Source organism: Amblyraja radiata, unplaced genomic scaffold (assembly GCF_010909765.2).
Source record: "Amblyraja radiata isolate CabotCenter1 unplaced genomic scaffold, sAmbRad1.1.pri scaffold_417_ctg1, whole genome shotgun sequence".
Lineage (NCBI taxonomy): Eukaryota > Metazoa > Chordata > Chondrichthyes > Rajiformes > Rajidae > Amblyraja > Amblyraja radiata.
Window position 1 is genome coordinate 101,876 of NW_022630526.1, and position 21,861 is coordinate 123,736.

Here is a 21,861-nt window from a genome sequence, read left to right on the forward strand (position 1 = left end):
GGCTGCTCTCGGAGGGGGTGGGGTGAAGGTTGACACGGCCGGGTACTCACGTCGGTGATGCGGAAGATTTCCTCGAAGCACGACTCCATGTACGGCATGAAGGCAGCCCTGGGGCAAAGAGAACAGGTTTAGCCGGAGGGCAGGGGGGGGGTAGAGGAGGTTGGGGTTAATAGACAACAGACAACAGGTGCAGGAGTAGGCCATTTGGCCTTTCGAGCCAGCACCGCCATTCAATGTGATCATGGCTGATCATCCCCAATCAGTACCCCGTTCCTGCCTTCTCCCCATATCCCCATATCTTTAAGAGCCCTATCTAGCTCTCTCTTGAAAGTATCCAGAGAACCGGCCTCCACCGCCCTCTGAGGCAGAGAATTCCACAGACTCACCACTCTCTGGGTGAAAAAGTGTTTCCTCGTCTCCGTTCTAAATGGCTCACCCCTTATTCTTAAACTGTGTGGCCCCTGGTTCTGGACTCCCCCAACATCGGGAACATGTTTCCTGCCTCTAGCGTGTCCAAACCCTTAATAATCTTATATGTTTCAATAAGATTCCCTCTCATCCTTCTAAACTCCAGAGTATACAAGCCCAGCTGCTCCATTCTCTCAGCATATGACAGTCCCGCCATCCCAGGAATTAACCTGGTGAATCTACGCTGCACTCCCTCAATAGCAAGAATGTCCTTCCTCAAATTAGGGGACCAAAACTGCACACAATTGTAATCATGTATTGTCTTCCCCCGTCTATGCCCTCTGGTCCTTGATTCTCCTACACTGGGGCAAGAGACTCTACCCGACATCTACCCGATCTATTCCCCTCATGATTTTATACACCTTGTATATAAACTGAACTAGACACTCGGAACATTTTTTGCAATTTTGACCAAAGTCAATGAACCTACAAACCTGCACGTCTTTGGGAGTGTGGGATGAAACCGGAGCACCCGGCGGAAACCCACGCGGATCACAGGGAGAACGTGCAAACTCCATAAAGACAGTGCCCGTGATCAGGATGGAACCCGGGTCTCTGGCGCTGCGGGGCTGCCCTGCCCTTTGGTCTGTGCAACGGGCCAAGTGACTGCCGACATCACTAAAAACGATCCTTCGGGAATTAAAGGGATTGGGGGGAGGGGATCTGTGGTTTTAGGGTGCAAAGTCAGCCATGACCTTGGTGAAAGGTAGAACTGGAACGAGGGGAAGAGTGGTCTTTAAGACCCTCACTTTTCCAATGTTCCAGCCCCTCACAAACACCCCTTTTCTTGCCTTCTAAATGCAACTGTTTCTATATCGGAAAAGGGTGCAGAGAAGATTTACGAGGACGTTGCTCAGACTCAAGGGCTTGGGCGACAGGGAGAGGTTGTGTAGGCTAGGTCTTTATTCCTTGGAGCGCAGGAGGAAGAGGGGTGATCTTAGAGAGTGTATAAAATCATGCGAGGTTGAATGCACAGAGTCTCTTGCCCAGAGTAGGGGAAGTTGAGAAGGGGAGTCGAGTACTGAATGGGGATGATCAGCCATGATCACATTGGATGGCGGTGCTGGCACGAAGGGCCGAATGGCCTCTACTCCTGCACCCATTGTCTATTGTCAGAGGACATGGGTTTAATGTGAGAGGGAAGAGATTTGATAGGAATCTGAGGGGCAACTTTTTCACACAGAGGGTTTACAAGTTCTAGGAGCAGAATTAGGCCATTTGGCCCCTGAAGTTCTACTCCACCATGGAATCGTGGCTGATCTATCTTTCCCTGTTAACTCCATTCTCCTGCCTTCTGCCCATAACAATACAAAATACAATACCTTTTATTTGTCATTTGAACCTCACATGAGGTTCAAACAAAATTTGGTTTCTGCAGTCATACAAGAAAAGAACCAAGACACACACCAACACAATTTACACAAACATCCATCACAGTGAGTCTCCTCCTCACTGTGATGGAAGGCAAAGTCTTGTCCCTCCCCTGCTCTCCATTCCTCTCCCGAAGTCGAGGTCAAAGGCCCCGGCGGGCGCTAGCAAGTCCGCGGCCACTCAAAGCCACGCCGGGCGATGTAAGGCCCTGCCCCGGGTCTTGGTGTTGGAGCCCCCGGCGGGCGCTAGCAAGTCCGCGGCAATTTAAGGCCCCGCTCCAGGTCACTCTGAACCCCGCAATTCGAGCGGGAGAAGTCGCCGTTGCCGGTGCCCCGCAAAGCGGTCTCCCAGCAGGGACCCGCGGGCTCCCGGTGTCACCATCCACCGGAGTCGGGTCGCAGCAGCTCGCCACCGCAGCTCTCCACGCTCCGAAGCTGGCTAGCTCCACGGAGGTAGGTCCGCAGCTCCACAGCTCCAGCTCCACGGCTCCACAGCTCCGCAGGCTCCGTGACTTGAGCCTCCAGGTCGTTCCGGTTGGAGGCCGCTCCACGGCGTTAGGCCCCAACGGCAATGGAGACCCGACAGGTAAAAGGTCGGGTCTCCATGCAGGGAAGAGATTTAAAAGTTTCCCCCACCCACCCCCCACACATACACATTAAAAAACCCGCTACAAACTAAACCCTCAACGGGACAAAAAAAATACACAGACAGACTGCAGAGGCCGCTGCGACGTCGGTCGCGCCGCTCAACTAACCCCTGACTCCTGGGTGGTGGGAGTGTGGATCGAGCTGCCACAGGAGGTAGTTGAGGCAGATACGATTGTTTAAAAGCCACTTGGCCAGGTACATGGATAGGAGAGGGTTAGAGGGATACCGCGGCAGTTACCGTGGTGACGGGAGTGGCAGGGTCACACACCACGGTGGTGACGGGCCTGGCCCCGGTGTGCCTGCGCCAATTGGCAGTGAGTGGGGAGGGGGGTATGGGGGTGGGGGAGTTGACCCCTCTCCCAGAGCTCTCACCCAGAGTTGACGGAGATCTCTCCCAGGGCGTCGCAGGCATCCTCCTTCTCATCCAGGTAGGCGTTCTCCACGCTGAAACTGCAGGCAGGAGGGAGACGAGGCAGTGAGGACGCACAGTTCAGCCCAGCCCAGCCCAGCCCGGCCCAGCCCGGCCCTGCCCGACCCAGCCCAGCCCAGCCCGACCCAGCCCGGCACAGCCCGACCCAGCTCAGCCCAACCCAGCCCGGCCCAGCCCAGCCCGGCACAGCCCGACCCAGCCCAGCCCAGCCCAGCCCAGCCCAGCCGGACCCAGCCCGACCCAGCCCGGCCCAGCCCGGCCCAGCCCAGCCCAGCCCGACCCAGCCCAGCCCAGCCCGACCCAGCCCAGCCCAGCCCGACCCAGCCCAGCCCAGCCCGACCCAGCCCGACCCAGCCCGGCACAGCCCAACCCAGCCCGGCACAGCCCGACCCAGCCCGACCCAGCCCAGCCCAGCCCAGCCCAGCCCAACCCAGCCCAGCCCAGCCCGACCCAGCCCAACCCAGCCCGGCACAGCCCGACCCAGCCCGGCCCAGCCCAGCCCGACCCAGCCCAGCCCGGCACAGCCCGACCCAGCCCAGCCCGGCCCGACCCAGCCCAACCCAGCCCGGCACAGCCCGACCCAGCCCAACCCAGCCCGGCCCAGCCCAGCCCAGCCCAGCCCAGCCCAGCCCAGCCCGGTCCGGCACAGCCCGACCCAGCCCGGCCCAGCCCAGCCCGGCACAGCCCGACCCAGCCCAACCCAGCCCGGCCCAGCCCAGCCCGGCCCAGCCCAGCCCAGCCCAGCCCGGTCCGGCACAGCCCGACCCAGCCCGGCCCAGCCCAGCCCGGCACAGCCCGACCCAGCCCAGCCCGGCCCAGCCCAGCCCAGCCCAGCCCGGTCCGGCACAGCCCGACCCAGCCCGATCCAGCCTAGCCCGGCACAGCCCGACCCAGCCCAGCCCAGCCCAGCCCGGCACAGCCCGACCCAGCCCAGCCCAGCTCGGCCCGGCACAGCCCGACCCAGCCCAGCCCAGCCCGACCCAGCCCAGCCCAGCCCGGCCCGGCACAGCCCGACCCAGCCCAGCACAGCCCGACCCAGCCCAGCACAGCCCGACCCAGCCCAGCCCAGCCCGACCCAGCCCGGCCCGGCACAACAACAAACCCCTCACCTCCACTCACAAGTGATAGGAGCAGAATCGGACCATTCGGCCTATTAAATCTACGCCATTCAATCATGGCTGATCTATCTCTCCATCCTAACCCCATTCTCCTGCCTTCTCCCCATAATCTCTGAACCCGTACTAATCAAGAATCTATCTATCTCTGCCTTAAATATATCCACTGACGTGGCGTCCACAGCCTTCTGTGGCAATGAGTTCCACAGATTCACCACCCTCTGACTAAAGAAATTCCTCCTCATCTCCTTCCTAAAGGAACGTCCTTTAATTCTGAGGCTGTGACCTCTGGTCCAAGACTCTCCCACTAGTGGAATCATCCTCTCCACATCCACTCTGTCCAGGCCTTTCATCAAGGCAACTGAATCATCCATTCTATCACAACCAGAGAGCAGTCCGGAACTGCTATCTCCCGATTTGGTGACCCTCGGCCTATCCTTGATCGGACTTTACTGGCTTTACCTTGCACTAAACGTTATTCTCTGAGCATGTGTCTGTACACTTTAGATGGCTTGATTGTAATCGTGTGTTGTCTTCCCGCTGACTGGTTAGCAAGCAACAGCTTTTCACTGTACCTCGGTACACGTGACAATAAACTGAAACTTCAGAAAGTTTCACTGGATGAAGGGGAACTTAAATGAGGACATTGCTGGCTGTGTGACCTCTGGAAGCGTCCCAGTCACCCATGCTGAAGCCCCCTCCGCTGGCTCTCCGTAACCAGGGGTCAGGAAGCAGAGGGGGGTGGGGGGTGGGATCCCTCGCTATCTACCTGGGCAACCGATGACATGAACCGGGGGGGGGGGGGGGGGGGGGATGAGGAGTTTGTCTCAGGCTTGGATGTGCCTGTTTAATTTCCCAGGCCGTGCCAGCGTTGGTTGGCGGGCAGGGTCACGCTCACGGTGGCAGTGCCAGCCCCTACCCGGTGATGTCGGCATCATCTTCCTCCTCCTCCTCCTCGGTGATGGGCTCGTCCTCATCCAGGTCATCATCCAGCAGCAGGAAGGTCTTGCTGTCGTTGTCATAGTGGGCCTGCACAGGGTGGGCACACGCCAGCTCTTACTTTAGTTTACAGATCCAGCGCAGAAACAGGCCCTTCGGCCCACCGACCAGCGATCCCCGCACATTAACACTAGCCCACACACACACCAGGGACAATTTACTATTTTACTGAAGCCAATTAACCTACAAACCTGCACGTCTTTGGAGTGTGGGAGGAAACCGGAGCGCCAGAGGAAAACCCGCGCAGGTCACGGGGTGAACGTACAAACTCCGTACAGGCAGCACCCGTAGTCAGAATGGAACTTGGGTCTCTGGCGCTGTGAGGCAGCAGCTCCACCCGCTGTGCCACTGTGCCATGCTGGGTGGGCACCCTCACCTACAGACTCAAAACCTGCCGGGATCTTTGCAAGAAGAACGCATCAGGGCTGAGAGGACTGATCATTTCTCCGGCTGTAACAGAACAGGAGCCTTCTGCTGAAAGAATGACTCTGAATTATAGATGGACACAAAGTGCTAGAGTAACTCAGATTGAAGAAGGGTCCTGACCTGAAACACCACCCATCCTCAGATGCTGCCTGACCCGCTGAGTTACTCCAGCATTTTGTGTCTATCTTTGTGAATGCGCAGAATCTTTTTCCCAGACTAAGGGAATCAAGAACCAGAGGACATAGGTTTATGTTGAGGGGAAAAGATTGAATAAGAACCTGAGGGGCAACTTCTTTACAGAGAGGGTGGTGGGTGTATGGAACGAGCTGCCAGAGGAGGTAGTTGAGGCTGGGACTAAAACAATGTTTAAAAAACATTTGGACAGGTACATGGATAGGCTAGGTTTAGAGGGATGTAGGCCAAGCAAGGGTAGGTGGGACTAGTGTAGATGGGACGGGCAAGTTTCCACACTGTGTGAGTCCAGACTGCAGGCAGCAGAGCTATGGTCAGGTGACGGAGGTGGGAGACAGGCCAGGCAGTCCAGACGTCAACTGGCCGCCCGCATGTCTTTGTTCAATGCACAGGTGGAGCGAGAGAGTGTCGAGACATTTTCAGCGAGTGCCGCACCCATGTCCACGTGGCCGGGAGGAGACCGACGCAGCGGGCCACCCCAGTTAACCCTTACCGTCACCCCTTCCGTGGACTTGATGGACAGCAGCATGACGGTGGTCATCTTCTCCAGGTGAGGGGCCATGCCCGGTCCCATCACCACCGACAGGGCAGCAAACAGGCTGTAGCTGGAGAGGAAGCAGGAGGTCAGAGCCCCAGGGCCGGGCACGCATGCGGGAATACCAACGCCGACACGCGAGGGGCTGCACACCCAGAGTCTGGAGCAAAACACAAACTGCTGGAGGAACTCAGTGGGCAGGGAGCAGAGAACAGCACAGCACAAACAGCGGGACAATAGACAATAGGTGCAGGAGTAAGCCATTCGGCCCTTCGAGCCAGCACCGCCATTCAATGTGATCATGGCTGATCATCCACAATCAGTACCCCGTTCCTGCCTTCTCCCCATATCCCCTGACTCCAGTATCTTTAAGAGCCCTATCTAGCTCTCTCTTGAAAAAATCCAGAGAACCGGCCTCCACTGCCCTCTGAGGCAGAGAATCACAACTCTCTGTGTGAAAAAGTGTTTCCTTGTCTCCGTTCTAAATGGCTTACCCCTTATTCTTAAACTGTGTGGCCCCTGGTTCTGGACTCCCCCAACATCGGGAACATGTTTCCTACCTCTAGCGTGTCCAAACACTTAATAATCTTATAAGTTTCAATAAGATCTCCTCTCATCCTTCTAAACTCCAGAGTATACAAGCCCAGCCGCTCCATTCTCTCAGCATATGACAGTCCCGCCATCACGGGAATTAACCTGGTGAACCTACGCTGGGCTCCCTCAATAGCAAGAATAAGGGAGCAGCAAACAGTACAGCACAAACTGCTGGAGTAACTCAGCGGGACAGGCAGCATCTCTGGAGAGAAGGCATGGGTGACATTTCGGGTCGAGACCCTTCTTCAGACTGAGGGTCAGGGGAGAGGGAGTCTAGCGATATGGAGGGGTAAGGTGAGAAAACGATAGATCAAAGCAAAGATGATAAGGAAATGTAGAATGGTTCATTGCCAGCTGAGGGGGCAAATAATCAGTAAAATTAGTCAGGACAGTGAAACTAGTCGGAGAACGAGGGTGGGGGAGGGGATGGAGAGAGAGAGAGGGAAAGCAAGGGTTACTTGAAGTTAGAGAAGTCAATGTTCATACTGCTGGGGTGCAAGCTGCCCAAGCAAAGTATAAGGTGCTGGTACACAAAAAAGCTGGAGAAACTCAGCGGGTGCTGCAGCATCTATGGAGCGAAGGAAATAGGCAACGTTTCGTGCCGAAACGTTGCCTATTTCCTTCACTCCATAGATGCTGCTGCACCCGCTGAGTTTCTCCAGCTTTTTTGTGTACCTTCGATTTTCCAGCATCTGCAGTTCCTTCTTAAACAAAATATAAGGTGCTGTTCCCCCAATGTGCGCTGGGCCTCACTCTGACTGTTCCTTATCATCGTATACTTTGATCTGTCGTTTTCACACCTTACCCTTGCATATCTCTAGACTCCCTCTAAACCCGACTCTCCCTACACGTTTGAGATGGGGGTCGGCAGAGGGTTTGTTATAAGTGACGAGGGGGAAGCACACTTGCTCGGATGTTCCCGGGTTGGTCATGGGAGATGGCCAGAGGCGTTGACCATGCCGAGGGGGGTGGGGGAGCGCGTCTCTGGAGGTGACAAATGAGAGGAGGCTTACGTGCACCGACGCAGGTCAGGGTCATCCACGTGGTCAATGAGGTTGAGGCCAAGTTGGCAGCACTCCTCAGACAGCGGCAAGAAGACGTCTTTCCCAATGGTCCGTGCAAGCACCCCCAGAGTTTCTGCAAGGTGACAACTGTTAGTTTCTGAGGTCCCGCTCCACATTGCTGCCTCAACATCACCAGCAGATTACACCCTCAGTAAAAACCTCCCTGCCCAAGGCAGCGACAATGTGGGCAACAGGACGGAGATCTCTACACTGGTCCTTCCATCCAACCATTCCCTGCTTCCACACTGTGTAACTCCCTCTGGTGAGGTGCTCCCTCAGTACCCTCCCTTCCACTGTGCGGTGTTCCCTCACCCCACCCGCCCCCCCACCTCTCCCACAGGGCAGCACTCCCTCACCCCCCCCCCCTCTCCACAGTGCGGTGATCCCTAACCCCCCTCTCCCACAGTGCGGCACTCCCTCACCCCACCCCCCAGCCCACAGCCTCTGACCCCCTCGCTCCCTGCCCCTCTCGGCCATCCCCACGAAGGCCCCCAGCACGGCGGCGAGGCACGGAGAGGCGAGACTCACCCAGGGACTGGATCTGGACCTGCCGCAGCTCCTCGCTGGTGTTGACCAAGTAGCCTTTCAGCTGCACAATCACGGCCTGGAAGTAGGGCAGCAGGGCCTCTTTGGCAGCGCTGGCTGACGGGGTCGACAGGTAACCAACGCCAGGGGGACGGGGGCAATAAAGAACCGGTCAGTCTGCACAACGGAGGTGGCTGGGGAAGCCCAGGGTTTCCGCGCTTGGCAGGAGGGGAGGAAAACAACTCGGGAGGAGGAAGGGGGCAAGGAGGGAGGGGGGGACGTCTGAGATGAAATGACTTAAAGTTAGAGAAGAAATGTTGATACCGCTGGGTTGTAAGCGGATTTAGTTTCGTTTAGTTTAGAGATGCAGCGCGGAAACAGGCCCTTCGGCCCACCGGGACCAGCGATCCCCGCACACCAACGCTATCCTACACACCTAGCCAATTAACCTACAAACCTGCACGTCTGGAGCCTGTCAGTTTATTGGCTTGACAAAACGGTAACTTGTCCCTAGTGTGTGTAGAGTAGTGTAAGTATGCATGGATCGCCGGTCGGTGTGGATCACTGTATCACTAAACTAAATGATTGGGATACACACAAAATGCTGGAGTAACTCAGCGGGTCTCGACCCGAAACGCCGCCCATTCCTTCTCTCCGAAGATGCTGCCTCACCCGCTGAGTTACTGCAGCATTTTGTGTCTACCTTTGGTTTTACCAGTATCTGCAGTTCTTTCCTACACATCATTGGCTGCAACCTTCCCTCCATTGACGAACTGTACACTGCAAGGGCCAGGAAGCAAGCGGGCAAGATCATCTCTGACCCCTCTCACCCTGGCCACAACTCTTTGAATCACTTCCCTCTGGAAGGCGACTCCGGACTGTCAAAGCTGCCACAGCCAGACATAAAGACAGCTTTTATTCCCACGAGTAGTAGCTCTACTCAATAACCAATCTGTAGCCTCCTTTTGTTGTGGTATTTTATTTAATTCACATGTTTAATCAATAGTGTTTTATTATTAATGTTGAATGTTTTATGTGTCATTCCTAAACTGTCATTGTATGTCATGTTGTCACTTGCGGGCGGAGCGCAAAGACAAATTCCTTGTATGTGAATACTTGGCCAATAATTTATTAATTAATTAATTGATCCCTAAATAATTGGGATGACATGGATGTAAGGACAGTGCAGAGCAAGGCAGGAGCTGAGACGGGATTGTGACAATGCTTGTGAACTGGGGCACGATGACACGCTTGAAGCATGGACTCAGAGAGGGGAGGGAGTGAGAAGGTGGCAAAGCATGAGGCAGCGGGCAGTGGGCAGCGTTCATTCCATGAGCGACGACAGCCGATCCACACTCACCGATTGCACCGATGGCACTGACCGCCAGCTCCTTGACCCGGCTACTGCTGGTCGAACAGAGGGCAGTCAACATCCGGTCCATTAGTGTGGGCAGGTAGGGCTCGATCTTCTTCCCTGCCGCACAAGGGACAAGCGGTAAGCAGCCATTCACTCTTCACACCGCAGACAGGAGCACTGACCCACAGTAAACCCCCACACTACAGTACAGGAGCACTGACCCACAGTAAACCCCCCCACACTACAGTACAGGAGCACTGACCCACAGTAAACCCCCCCACACTACAGTACAGGAGCACTGACCCACAGTAAACCCCCCCACACTACAGTACAGGAGCACTGACCCACAGTAAACCCCCACACACTACAGGAGCACTGACAATAGACAACAGGTGCAGGAGGAGGCCATTCGGCCCTTCGAGCCAGCACCGCCATTCAATGTGACCATGGCTGATCATCCCCAATCAGACTTCTCCCCATATTCTCAGACTCCGCTACCTTTAAGAGCCCTATCTAGCTCTCTCTTGAAAGTATCCAGAGAACCGGTCTCCACCACCCTCTGAGGCAGAGAATTCCACAGACTCACAACTCTCTGTGCGAAAAAGTGTCTCCTCGTCTCCGTTCTAAATGGCTTATCCCTTATTCTTAAACTGTGTGCACTGGTTCTGACCCACAATAACCCCCCACACACTACAGTACAGGAGCACTGACCCACAATAAACCCCCACACACCGCCTGTGTCCAGGAGAGAGGTTCAAAAAGCCGAGGACAGACTCTAGACCCCTGGCCCGGGACGTGAATCCAGCGCAGCGCCAGTCTGGTGATCTTGGTGCTGCCAGCTTACCCAGATTCTCCACAAAGTTTTCCAAGGCGTAGTAGGCCTTGGTGAGGTGGCCCCCCTTCGAGTTGTCGATGGTGCCCAGATAGTTGAGGAGCAGTGGCATGATCTCATCGGAATATTTGCTGATATCCGGCTGTAGAGGAAGAGGGAGGGAGGGTGGGCGGGCATCAGTGAAACGACTCACCACCCCCCCAATCGGCAGCGAGGGGGGCAAGAAGGGAGGGGGCGGGCAAGGCGAGGGTGGAGCCGACGTGTCGGGCGGCTATCCCTGGGTCACCGGCAGAAGGGGGGGGGGGGGGGGGGAGACGGAGCAACTGGAAGCAGAGGGTAGCGCGCAGAAATCTCACTCACACACCCTCCCTAAAGTGAACAACCTTGAGAGGGAGAGAGGGGGAACGAGAGACAGAGACGGAGAGGGGGAGACAGGGGAGGGGGAGAGAAGGGAGGGGGAGAGAAGGGGGGGGGGACGAGAGGGTGGGCGAGAGGGATTGGGGGGAGAGGGAGAGACACAGAGGGAGAAGGAGAGACAGAGAGGGAGATGGGGAGAGATGGGGAGGGGGAGGGGGAGAGAGGGAGGGGAGTGGGAGAGGGAGAGACAGGGAAAGGGAGAGGGGAGGGGAAAGGGAGAGAGGGGGAGAGGGAGGAGAGACAGAGAGAGGGGGAAGGGGGGAATAGAAGGAGGGGAGAGGGAGAGAGGGAGGAGGGAGGGGAGAGGGAGAGAGGAACAGTGGGTGAGGCCTACCTGCAGGAACTCGGAGAACTGTCCCAGGGCAAAGAGTGCAGCGTTCCTCACCACCTGGCTCTGGTCTGCCAGGGCTTGGCACATGCACTGCAGCATGGGGTGGAGGTGCCTGCAAGGCCAAGACGGGCAGGTGAGGGGCATGGACACACAGGAGACAACAACATTCACACACTACACACACTGTTACACCAGTACTGACGGTGTTCACACTGTTACACGGGTACAGATGGTGTCCACGCCGTTACTGACAGTGTTGACTGCCGGTACTGCTGTCAGTTTACAGGGGGGCTTGTTTGCCGATCGGCACTCACTTTTGGCGGATGTGGTCGGCACAGCCCTCTGCCAACACGGCCATGCTCATCAGACCGGCCTTCCTCTCGTACGGGTTCTCGCTCCTCAGCGCCGGCTCCATCAGCGGGGTCTGCGGAGGACAATGCCGGTGCGCAGACAGGTTTCACTGTGACTGGTCCATGACACACACAGCCCGCCCGCCCGCCCCTCACCCCGGTCCCATTCCCCCGTGGCCTCCCTCTTTCTCCTGTAGACCTCTCTGTGACATCTGAGTCATATCGCACAGAGTCTGGCCCATCAGGCCAAGTTTCATTCAATATACCCACCACCATCTGTACGGAAAAGTCTCTCCTAAATCTTTCCCCACTCCCCTTAAAACAATATACTATACTATATGTTTAAGAAGGGATGCTGGAAAAATCGAAGGTAGACATAAATGCTGGAGAAACTCAGCGGGTGAGGCAGCATCTATGGAGCGAAGGAATAGGTGACGTTTCGGGTCGAGACCCGGAAGGGTCTCGACCCGAAACGTCACCTATTTCTTCGTTCCATAGATGCTGCCTCACCAGGAAGGGTCTCGACCCGAAACGTCACCTATTCATTCGCTCCATAGATGCTGCCTCACCCGCTGAGTTTCTCCAGCATTTTTGTCTACCTACTATACTATATGTATCACTTCATAAGTGATCGGAGTAAAATTAGGCCATTCGGCCCACCAAGTATACTCTGTCATTCAATCATGGCTGATCTATCTCTCCCTCCCAACCCCATTTTCCTGCCTTCTCCCCATAACCCCACGACACCCGTAATAATTAAGAATCTAGCTAACTCTGCCTTAAATATATCCACCGACTTTGCCTCCACAGCCTTCTGTGGCAAAGAATCCTACAGATTCACCACCCTCTGGCTCAAGAAATTCGTCATCTTCCTAAAAGAGCGTCCTTTAATTCTGAGGCTGTGGCCTCTAGTCCTAGACTCTCCCACTAGTGGAAACATCCTCCCACATCTACTCGATCCAAGCTTTCACGATTCTGTACGTTTGTAAACTCCAGCGAGCACAGGTCCAGTACCAGCATCCAATGCTCAGCATCCTATGTCCTCTGGTTCCTGGGGAAAATGCTGTGCATTCACTCCAGCTATTCCCCTTGTGATTTTGTCCTCCTCTATAAGATCACCCCTCATCCTCCTGCACAGCCTGCCCAATCTTTCCCTGTAACTCAGGCCCTTGTCTTGACAACATCCTTGTAAATATTCCATGCCCCCTTTCCAGTTGAGTCGCCTTGGCTGTGAGCCCTTGCCACCCCGTGTGGCTCCGTGCTACCCTCTGCACCCCCCACCCCCCCAACCCCTCTGCCACGCTTCCCTTTGTCAACCCCCTCGGTCGGTCACCCCCTCAGGGAGGGGAGGTGGCCACTCACCAGCTGGGAGAAGAGTTTCTCTGGAGGCAAGTGGAGAGCCAGCATGTCGATGACCTTGGGGGAGAGGACACAGGAATTACAGGCGGCACCCAGACCCAGGGTAGGTAGGCGGCTCTCACCATTCAGGATCCCCTGTGAACACCAGTGCAGCCTCCGCCCAGCACTGTCATGGCACCACCGCAGCCCCTTCCCAGTACTATCACTGCACCAGTGCAGCTCTGTTCCAGCACTGGTGCAGGTCCACCGCAGTACTGCCCTAATACCCTCCCTAGCTTTATCTGAATGCTGTCAAGTTGGGAAAGGGGGAAGTACAACGGGATCTGAGTGTCCTTGTACATCAGTCTATGAAACTAAGCATTCAGGTACAGCAGGCAGTGAAGAAAGCGAATGGCATGTTGGTCTTCATAACACGAGTTGAGTCTGGGAGCAAAGCGGTCCTTCTGCAGTTGTACAGGGCCCTAGTGAGACCACACCTGGAGTATTGTGTGCAGTTTTGGTCTCCTAATTTGAAGAAGGATATTCTTGCCACAGTTTAAGAATAAGGGGTAAGCCATTTAGAATGGAGATGAGGAAACACTTTTTCTCACAGAGAGTGGTGAGTCTGTGGAATTCTCTGCCTCAGAGGGCGGTTCTCTGGATACTTTCAAGAGAGAGCTAGATAGGGCTCTTAAAGATAGCGGAGTCAGGGGATATGGGGGGAAGGCAGGAACGGGGTACTGATTGGTGATGATCAGCGGTGATCACAATGAATGGCGGTGCAGGCTCGAAGGGCCGAATGGCCTACTCCTGCACCTATTGTCTATTGTCTTAAGTCAATGTTCATACCGCTGGGGTGTAAGCTGCCCAAGCGAAATATAAGATGCTGTTCTTTCAATGTGCGCTGGGCCTCCCCCTGACAGTGGAGGAGGCCCAGGACAGAGAGGTCAGTGTGAGGACGGGAGGGGGAGCAGTTCAGGACTGCTCTTTCTTGTCACCTGGTTGTGATGACGGTGTGACCCCCCCCCCCTCGTTCCCGTGCCACCCACCTGTGCAGAGAAATGTTTGGGGGTCTGAGCCTCCACCTCGTCCTCGATGTCGTCGTCCAGGTCCAGGTCCTCGGGGTCCATCTCCCCCTCGGGTGGGGGGGCGCACATGATGGGGTACAGCGTGTTCAGGATGCTGGGCAGCAGCTTCTGCTTCATGACGGCCTGAGGGGCGAGGACACAAGCAGGGGCCCGACCCAGGTTAGTCCCGCAACACACCACGCCCACCAGGGGCCCGACCCAGGTTAGTCCCGCAACACACCACGCCCACCAGGGGCCCGACCCAGGTTAGTCCCGCAACACACCACGCCCACCAGGGGCCCGACCCAGGTTAGTCCCGCAACACACCACGCCCACCAGGGGCCCGACCCAGGTTAGTCCCGCAACACACCACGCCCACCAGGGGCCCGACCCAGGTTAGTCCCGCAACACACCACGCCCACCAGGGGCCCGACCCAGGTTAGTCCCGCAACACACCACGCCCACCAGGGGTCCGACCCAGCATAGCGCCGCAACACACCACGCCCACCAGGGGCCCGACCCAGGTTAGTCCCGCAACACACCACGCCCACCAGGGGTCCGACCCAGCATAGCGCCGCAACACACCACGCCCACCAGGGGCCCGACCCAGGTTAGTCCCGCAACACACCACGCCCACCAGGGGCCCGACCCAGGTTAGTCCCGCAACACACCACGCCCACCAGGGGCCCGACCCAGGTTAGTCCCGCAACACACCACGCCCACCAGGGGTCCGACCCAGCATAGCGCCGCAACACACCACGCCCACCAGGGGCCCGACCCAGGTTAGTCCCGCAACACACCACGCCCACCAGGGGTCCGACCCAGCATAGCGCCGCAACACACCACGCCCACCAGGGGCCCGACCCAGGTTAGTCCCGCAACACACCACGCCCACCAGGGGCCCGACCCAGGTTAGTCCCGCAACACACCACGCCCACCAGGGGCCCGACCCAGGTTAGTCCCGCAACACACCACGTCCACCAGGGGCCCGACCCAGGTTAGTCCCGCAACACACCACGCCCACCAGGGGCCCGACCCAGGTTAGTCCCGCAACACACCACGCCCACCAGGGGCCCGACCCAGGTTAGTCCCGCAACACACCACGTCCACCAGGGGCCCGACCCAGGTTAGTCCCGCAACACACCACGCCCACCAGGGGCCCGACCCAGGTTAGTCCCGCAACACACCACGACCACCGGGGGCTCAACGCCAGGGGCCCGACCCAGCATAGCGCCGTAACACACCACGCCCACCAGGGGCCCGACCCAGGTTAGTCCCGCAACACACTACGCCCACCGGGGGCTCAACGCCAGGGGCCCTACCCAGGTTAGTCCCGCAACACACCACGTCCACCAGGGGCCCGACCCAGCTTAGTCCCGCGACACACAATGACCACTGGGGGCTGGGCTCAGTGCCAGCCGTCTCAAATACAGGACCCAAGGGGGGGGGGGGGGGGGGGGGGGGATCGTGGGCTGTACTTGTGGTTTCGGCGAGGAGACCTTCATCAGTCAGAGCAATGAATATAGAATTTGGGAGGTGATGTTGCAGTTATTTAAGACATTGGTGAGGCCACATTTAGAGTATTGTGTTCAGTTCTGGGCACTGTGTTATAGGAAAGATGCTGCCAAGCTGGAAAGGGGGCAGAGCAGTGTTTAGGATGGAATTGTAGATCGACACGTAATGCTGGAGATGTCTATCTTCCGCACAAACCAGCATTCTGCACAGGAACTGCAGACGCTGGTTTAAAACAAAGGTAGACACTAAAAGCTGGAGTAACTCAGCGGGTCAGACAGCATCTCTGGAGAAAAGGAATAGGTGACGTTTTGGGTCGAGACTCTTCAGACTTATGAGGATGTTGCCAGGACTCGAGGGTGTGAGCTACAAGGAGAGGTTGAGCAGGCGTAGACTCTATTCCTTGGAGCGCAGGAGGATGAGGGGTGATCTTATAGAGGTGTACAAAATCATGAGAGAAATAGATCGGGGACATGCACAGAGTCTCTTGCCCAGAGTAGGGGAAGCCGAGGACCAGAGAATATAGGTTTAAGGTGAAGGGGAAAAGATTTAATAGGAATCTGAGGGGAAACTTTTTCACACAAAGGGTGGTGGGTGTGTGGAACTAGCTGCCAGAGGTGGTAGTTGAGGCTGGGACTATTGCAGTGTTTAAGAAACATTTGGGCTGAAACATGGAAAGGACTGATTAAGAGGGATTTGGGCCAAACGCAGGCAGGTGGGACCAGTGTAGATAGGACATGTTGGTCGGTGTGGGCACGTTGGACCATAGGGGTGGTTTCCACGCTGTATCACTCTGTCTTCTTCTTCTGTCGTATGTGTTTTAGACCTGCTGCTCCGTTGAGGCGAGCCACGTCAAGGTGTCATCGTCCATGTAAATCAGACCTCGTTCACCATTCGGTGGCCAACTGGTGACGATGTGCTCTACTGTCTGTGTTGGGTCCCCACACTCGCAGGAGGCGCTCGCTGTCCACGAGGCCCCACCTCTTCATCGCTACTCCATAGCGTCCGATGCCTGTCCTCAAGCGGTTGAGGGTTGTCCACTGCTTTTGGGGCAGGTCCTGGCCAGGGACGTCCATGGGGTAATCGATGTACTGGTGTAGCCTAGATGGTTCCGCTGACTTCCACTGGTCTCTCCATCTCGTCTTGACCCAGGCGGCCTTAGAAGCGTCACTCTGTGACTCTCTAGGACTCTAGGAGACTGGGCAGTGGCAGGGCACGGACTGGGGCAGGGTCAGATCGCCGAGGGTGAAAGGTCAGACGGTTAAGGAGTGGTGACCTCGGCCACCTGTGACTGGGGCAGGGTCGATCAGAGAGTGATAGGTCAAACATTCAGGGAGCAGTGGCCTCTGACCCGTGTCTGGAATGGAGGGGGGGGGGGTTAATTGCAGAGGAGGAAAGGTCAGATGGTCAGGGAACGGTCTCCTCCGCCCCTTGTGACTGGGGTAAGGCCGACCCCAGAGTGAAAGGTCAGAGGGTCAGGGAGCGGTGACTGGGGCAGGGCCGGGGCCGACCCCAGACTGTGACGATGAGTGTGAGCTGCTGCTCTGGGTCACCTGTATCCACAGCGCGCCTCACCTTTCCTTTCAGCTTGATCAGGAAGCTGACGCAGGACAGGGCCTTTACCCGCAGGTTGTCCCCCAGAACGGGGTTGGCTGCAATCTGCAGGAGCAGGAAAGAGTGGTGGTGTGAGAAATGGCCAGCAGCTCCAAGCAGTAATCCCCCCCCCCCCCCCCCCCCCCCCCCCGTAAATAAATACAGCCGCACGCGAGAACAGGTGAATTGCAGGTCTCGGAGGCAGAGAGAGACAGAGAGAGAGAGAGAGAGAGTGAGAGGGAGAGAGGGGGAGGGAGAGAGAGAGAGAGAGTTACGGTGCTGGCATCTCAAAACACATTCCAGTAAATAGACAACAGGTGCAGGAGTATGGCATTCGGCCCTTCAGGCCAGCACCGCCATTCAATGTGATCATGGCTGATCATCCACAATCAGTACCCCGTTCCTGCCTTCTCCCCATATCCCCTGACTCCGCTATCTTTAAGAGCCCTATCTAGCTCTCTCTTGAAAGTATCCAGAGAACCGGCCTCCACCGCCCTCTGAGGCAGAGAATTCCACAGACTCACAACTCTCTGGGTGAAAAAGGGTTTCCTCGTCTAAATGGCTTACCCCTTATTCTTAAACTGTGTCCCCTGGTTCTGGACTCCCCCAACATCGGGAACATGTTTCCTGCCTCTAGCGTGTCCAATCCCGTTTGACGGCACTGGGTCTGTACTCGCTGGAGTTTACATGGATGAGGGGGGGACCTCATCCATTTGAAGCTGACCAAATAGTGAAAGGCCTGGATAGAGTGGATGTGGAGAATTTGTTTCCACTAGTGGTAGAGTCTAGGACCAGAGGGCACAGTATCAGAATAAAAGGACATACCTTTGCCAAGGAGATGAGGAGGAATTTCTTTAGCCAGAGGGTAGTGAATCTGGAATTCATTGCTACAGATGGCTGTGGAGGCCACAAGTCAACGGATATTTTTGATGGCAGAGATCGATATATTGTTGATTAGTGTGGGTGTCGGGGGTTATGGGCAGAAGGCAGGAGAATGGGGTTGAGGGGGGAGAGATAGATCAGCCATGATTGAATGGTGGAGTAGACTGGATGGGCCGAATGGCCTAATATCTGCTCACGATCATGAACTGGGACAGGAAGGATTGGGAAGGGGCGCAGAGTCGCTTGAACTGACCTCCAGGCAGAAGTGGACTATCTGTGTCAGGTACGGCACGATGATAGAAACTTCACTCTCCATCAGCTCGTCGAAAACCTCCATGGCCTCACTGGCCTGGTCCTGTAGGGAGAGAGACAGAGAGAGGGAGGGAGGATGGTGTTGGTGAATGGAGAACGTAGCCCGGAGTTACCTGGCTCCTGGTGGCTCACCTCTGCCACCTACAGGGGGCAGCAATGAATGGCAGGCTCACCAGTGGCCATGGCTAGGTTAGTTTAGATACAGCGCGGAAACAGCGAGTCCATGCCGACCAACGATCCCCACACACCTACACTGTCCTACACACACTAGGGACAATTTACATTTTTTTTACCAAAGCCAATTAACCTACAGATGCTGGAAACATCGAAAATAGAGCGACAAAATAGACCTGTCACATCTTGGAGCGAAGGAATAGGTGACGTTTCGGGTCGAGACCCGGAAGGGTCTCGACCCGAAACGTCACCTATTCCTTCGCTCCAAGATGCTGCCTCACCCGCTGAGTTTCTCCAGCATTTTTGTCTACCTTCGATTTCATTATTTGTTTTTACTTTCAACTAAACTTAAAAAAAACTGAAACAAGCATAGACGAGTTGGGCCAAAGGGCCTGGATCTGTGCGGTAGAGTTCTATAATATAGATAATTTAATATTAATAACAATTTCTAATGTGCTGAGTGGCAGAGAGCCATCACGCAGCATTTGCCCTCCCAGGAAGCAAACAATCCCACAAATGCCCAGAACTGTCACTACGAGCTTGGGCGACAGAAGTCAAGCGGTGTCAAATGGGAGAGTCGAGGATGGAGTTAAAGGGAAAGGGTTTCTTAAATGTGTGAGCGGAGAGACAGAGGGGTGTAAAATGAGGGTAGAAGCAATAGGTAGCAAGGTGAAATGTGGCAGGCAGACAAATCCAGGGCAAAAATCAAAAAGGGCCACTTTTCAACATAATGGTATATGGGGTAAAAGTGTTGTAAAAACAAGCCCGAAGGCTTTGTGTCTCAATGCAAGGAGTATTCGTAATAAGGTGGATGAGTTGAATGTGCAGATAGTTATTAATGAATATAATATAGTTGGGATCACGGAGACATGGCTCCAGGGTGACCAAGGCTGGGAGCTGAACATCCAGGGATATTCAATATTCAGGAGGGATAGACAGAAAGGAAAAGGAGGTGGGGTAGCGTTGCTGGTTAGAGAGGAGATTAACGCCATAGAAAGGAAGGACATTAGTTTGCAGGATGTGGAATCGATATGGGTAGAGCTGCGAAACACTAAGGGGCAGAAAACGCTAGTGGGAGTGGTGTACCGGCCACCTAACAGTAGTAGTTGAGTTGGGGATGGTATCAAACAGGAAATTAGAAATGCATGCAACAAAGGTAAAACAGTTATAATGGGTGACTTCAATCTACATATAGATTGGGTGAATCAAATTGGCAGGGGTGCTGAGGAAGAGGATTTCTTGGAATGTATGCGGGATAGTTTTCTAAACCAACATGTAGAGGAACTAACGAGAGAGCAGGCTATTCTAGACTGGGTAATGAGGAAGGGTTAGTTAGCAGTCTTGTTGTACGTGCCCCCTTGGGCAAGAGTGACCATAATATGGTTGAGTTCTTCATTAGGATGGAGAGTGACCTTGTTAATTCAGAAACAAGAGTTCTGAACATAAAGAAAGGTAACTTTGAGGGTATGAGATGTGAATTGGCCAAGATAGACTGGCAATTGATTCTTAAAGGGTTGACGGCGGTTATGCAATGGAATGCATTTAAAGACTGCATGGATGAACTACAACAATTGTTCATCCCAGTTTGGCAAAAGAATAAATCAGGGAAGGTAGTGCATCCATGGATAACAAGGGAAATCACGGATAGTATCAAAACAAAAGATGAAGCATACAAATTAGCCAGAAAAAGCAGCCTACCAGAGGACTGGGAGAAATTCAGAGTCCAGCAGAGGAGGACAAAGGGCTTAATTAGGAAAGGGAAAATAGATTATGAAAGAAAACTGGCAGGGAACATAAAAACTGACTGCAAAAGTTTTTATAGATATGTGAAGAGAAAAAGATTAGTTAAAACAAATGTAGGTCCCTTGCAGTCAGAAACAGGTGAATTGATCATGGGGAACAAAGACATGGCAGACCAATTGAATAACCACTTTGGTTCTGTCTTCACTAAGGAAGACATAAATAATCTGCCAGAAATATCAGGGGACCGGAGGTCAAATGAGATGGAGGAACTGAGTGAAATCCAGGTTAGCCGGGAAATGGTGTTAGGTAAATTGAATGGATTAAAGGCCGATAAATCCCCAGGGCCAGATAGGCTGCATCCCAGAGTACTTAAGGAAGTAGCCCCAGAAATAGTGGATGCATTAGTGATAATTTTTCAAAACTCTTTAGATTCTGGAGTAGTTGATTATAGGAGCAGGGAGATTCTATTGCAGTTGTACAGGGTCTTGGTGAGACCACACCTGGAGTATTGCGTACAGTTTTGGTCTCCTAATCTGAGGAAAGGCATTCTTGCCATAGAGGGAGTACAGAGAAGGTTCACCAGACTGATTCCTGGGATGTCAGGACTTTCATATGAAGAAAGACTGGATAGACTTGGCTTGTACTCGTTAGAATTTAGAAGATTGAGGGGGGATCCTATAGAAACTTACAAAATTCTTAAGAGGTTGGACAGGCTAGATGCAGGAAGATTGTTCCCGATGTTGGGGAAGTCCAGAACAAGGGGTCATAATTTAAGGATAAGGGGGAAATCTTTTAGGACCAAGATGAGAAAAACATTTTTCACACAGAGTGGTGAATCTGTGGAATTCTCTGCCACAGAAGGTAGTTGAGGCCACAGTTCATTAGCTATATTTAAGAGGGAGTTAGATGTGGCCCTTGTGGCTAAAGGGATCAGGGGGTATGGAGAGAAGGCAGGTACAGGATACTGAGTTGGATGATCAGCCATGATCATATTGAATGGCGGTGCAGGCTCGAAGGGCCGAATGGCCTCTACTCCTTCACCTATTGTCTATGTTTCTATGTCTATGTTTCTATGACTCAGGTAATTAATTTGCCAATCGCATTCAGGAAGCTGGAGGATTTGTGACTCAGTTTAAGATTCAGGGATTCCCGCGCTGGCCAGTAATCACACTTCTTCTCCGTCTCTCTCCTCAAACCAGGCTGATTATTTACTTGGTTCAGCTTCTTGACAGAAATCCATTTCGACTTTTGAGATCCAGCATGGACATAGGCCCTTCCACCCACCAAGTCTGTGCCGACCAGCGATCACCCCATACACTAACACAACCTACACACTAGGAACAAAGTTCTTTTACAATTTAACCGAAGCCAATTAACCTACAAACCTACACCTATGGAGCGAAGGAATAGGTGATGTTTCGGGTCACCTATTCCTTCGCTCCATAGATGCTGCCTCACCCTCTGAGTTTCTCCAGCATTTTTGTCTACCTTCGATTTTATTATTTGTTTTTACTTTCATATTTTTTTTACACCTACACGTCTTTGGAATGTGGGAGGAAACCAGAGCACCCAGAGAAAACCCACGCG

General features: G+C 54.5%; 1 protein-coding gene across 1 annotated transcript in view; it reads right to left on the reverse strand.

The window, feature by feature from the left end:
- Positions 1-2: 2 nt before the first annotated feature.
- The window catches only part of ipo4 (importin 4), a gene marked incomplete at its 3' end in the record, with an annotated part of 40,703 nt that continues 18,844 nt past the window's right edge, over positions 3-21,861 (reverse strand). Inside the window, exons 8-21 of the mRNA XM_033016687.1 lie at positions 18,299-18,400; positions 17,146-17,229; positions 14,041-14,202; positions 13,016-13,069; positions 11,618-11,727; positions 11,307-11,415; positions 10,568-10,697; positions 9,727-9,840; positions 8,370-8,483; positions 7,791-7,914; positions 6,142-6,253; positions 4,951-5,060; positions 2,859-2,936; positions 3-108 (exon numbers count right to left, since the gene is read on the reverse strand). Coding sequence (XP_032872578.1) covers positions 3-108; positions 2,859-2,936; positions 4,951-5,060; positions 6,142-6,253; positions 7,791-7,914; positions 8,370-8,483; positions 9,727-9,840; positions 10,568-10,697; positions 11,307-11,415; positions 11,618-11,727; positions 13,016-13,069; positions 14,041-14,202; positions 17,146-17,229; positions 18,299-18,400 — 1,509 coding nt within the window. The remainder of the gene's footprint in view (positions 109-2,858; positions 2,937-4,950; positions 5,061-6,141; positions 6,254-7,790; positions 7,915-8,369; positions 8,484-9,726; positions 9,841-10,567; positions 10,698-11,306; positions 11,416-11,617; positions 11,728-13,015; positions 13,070-14,040; positions 14,203-17,145; positions 17,230-18,298; positions 18,401-21,861) is intronic.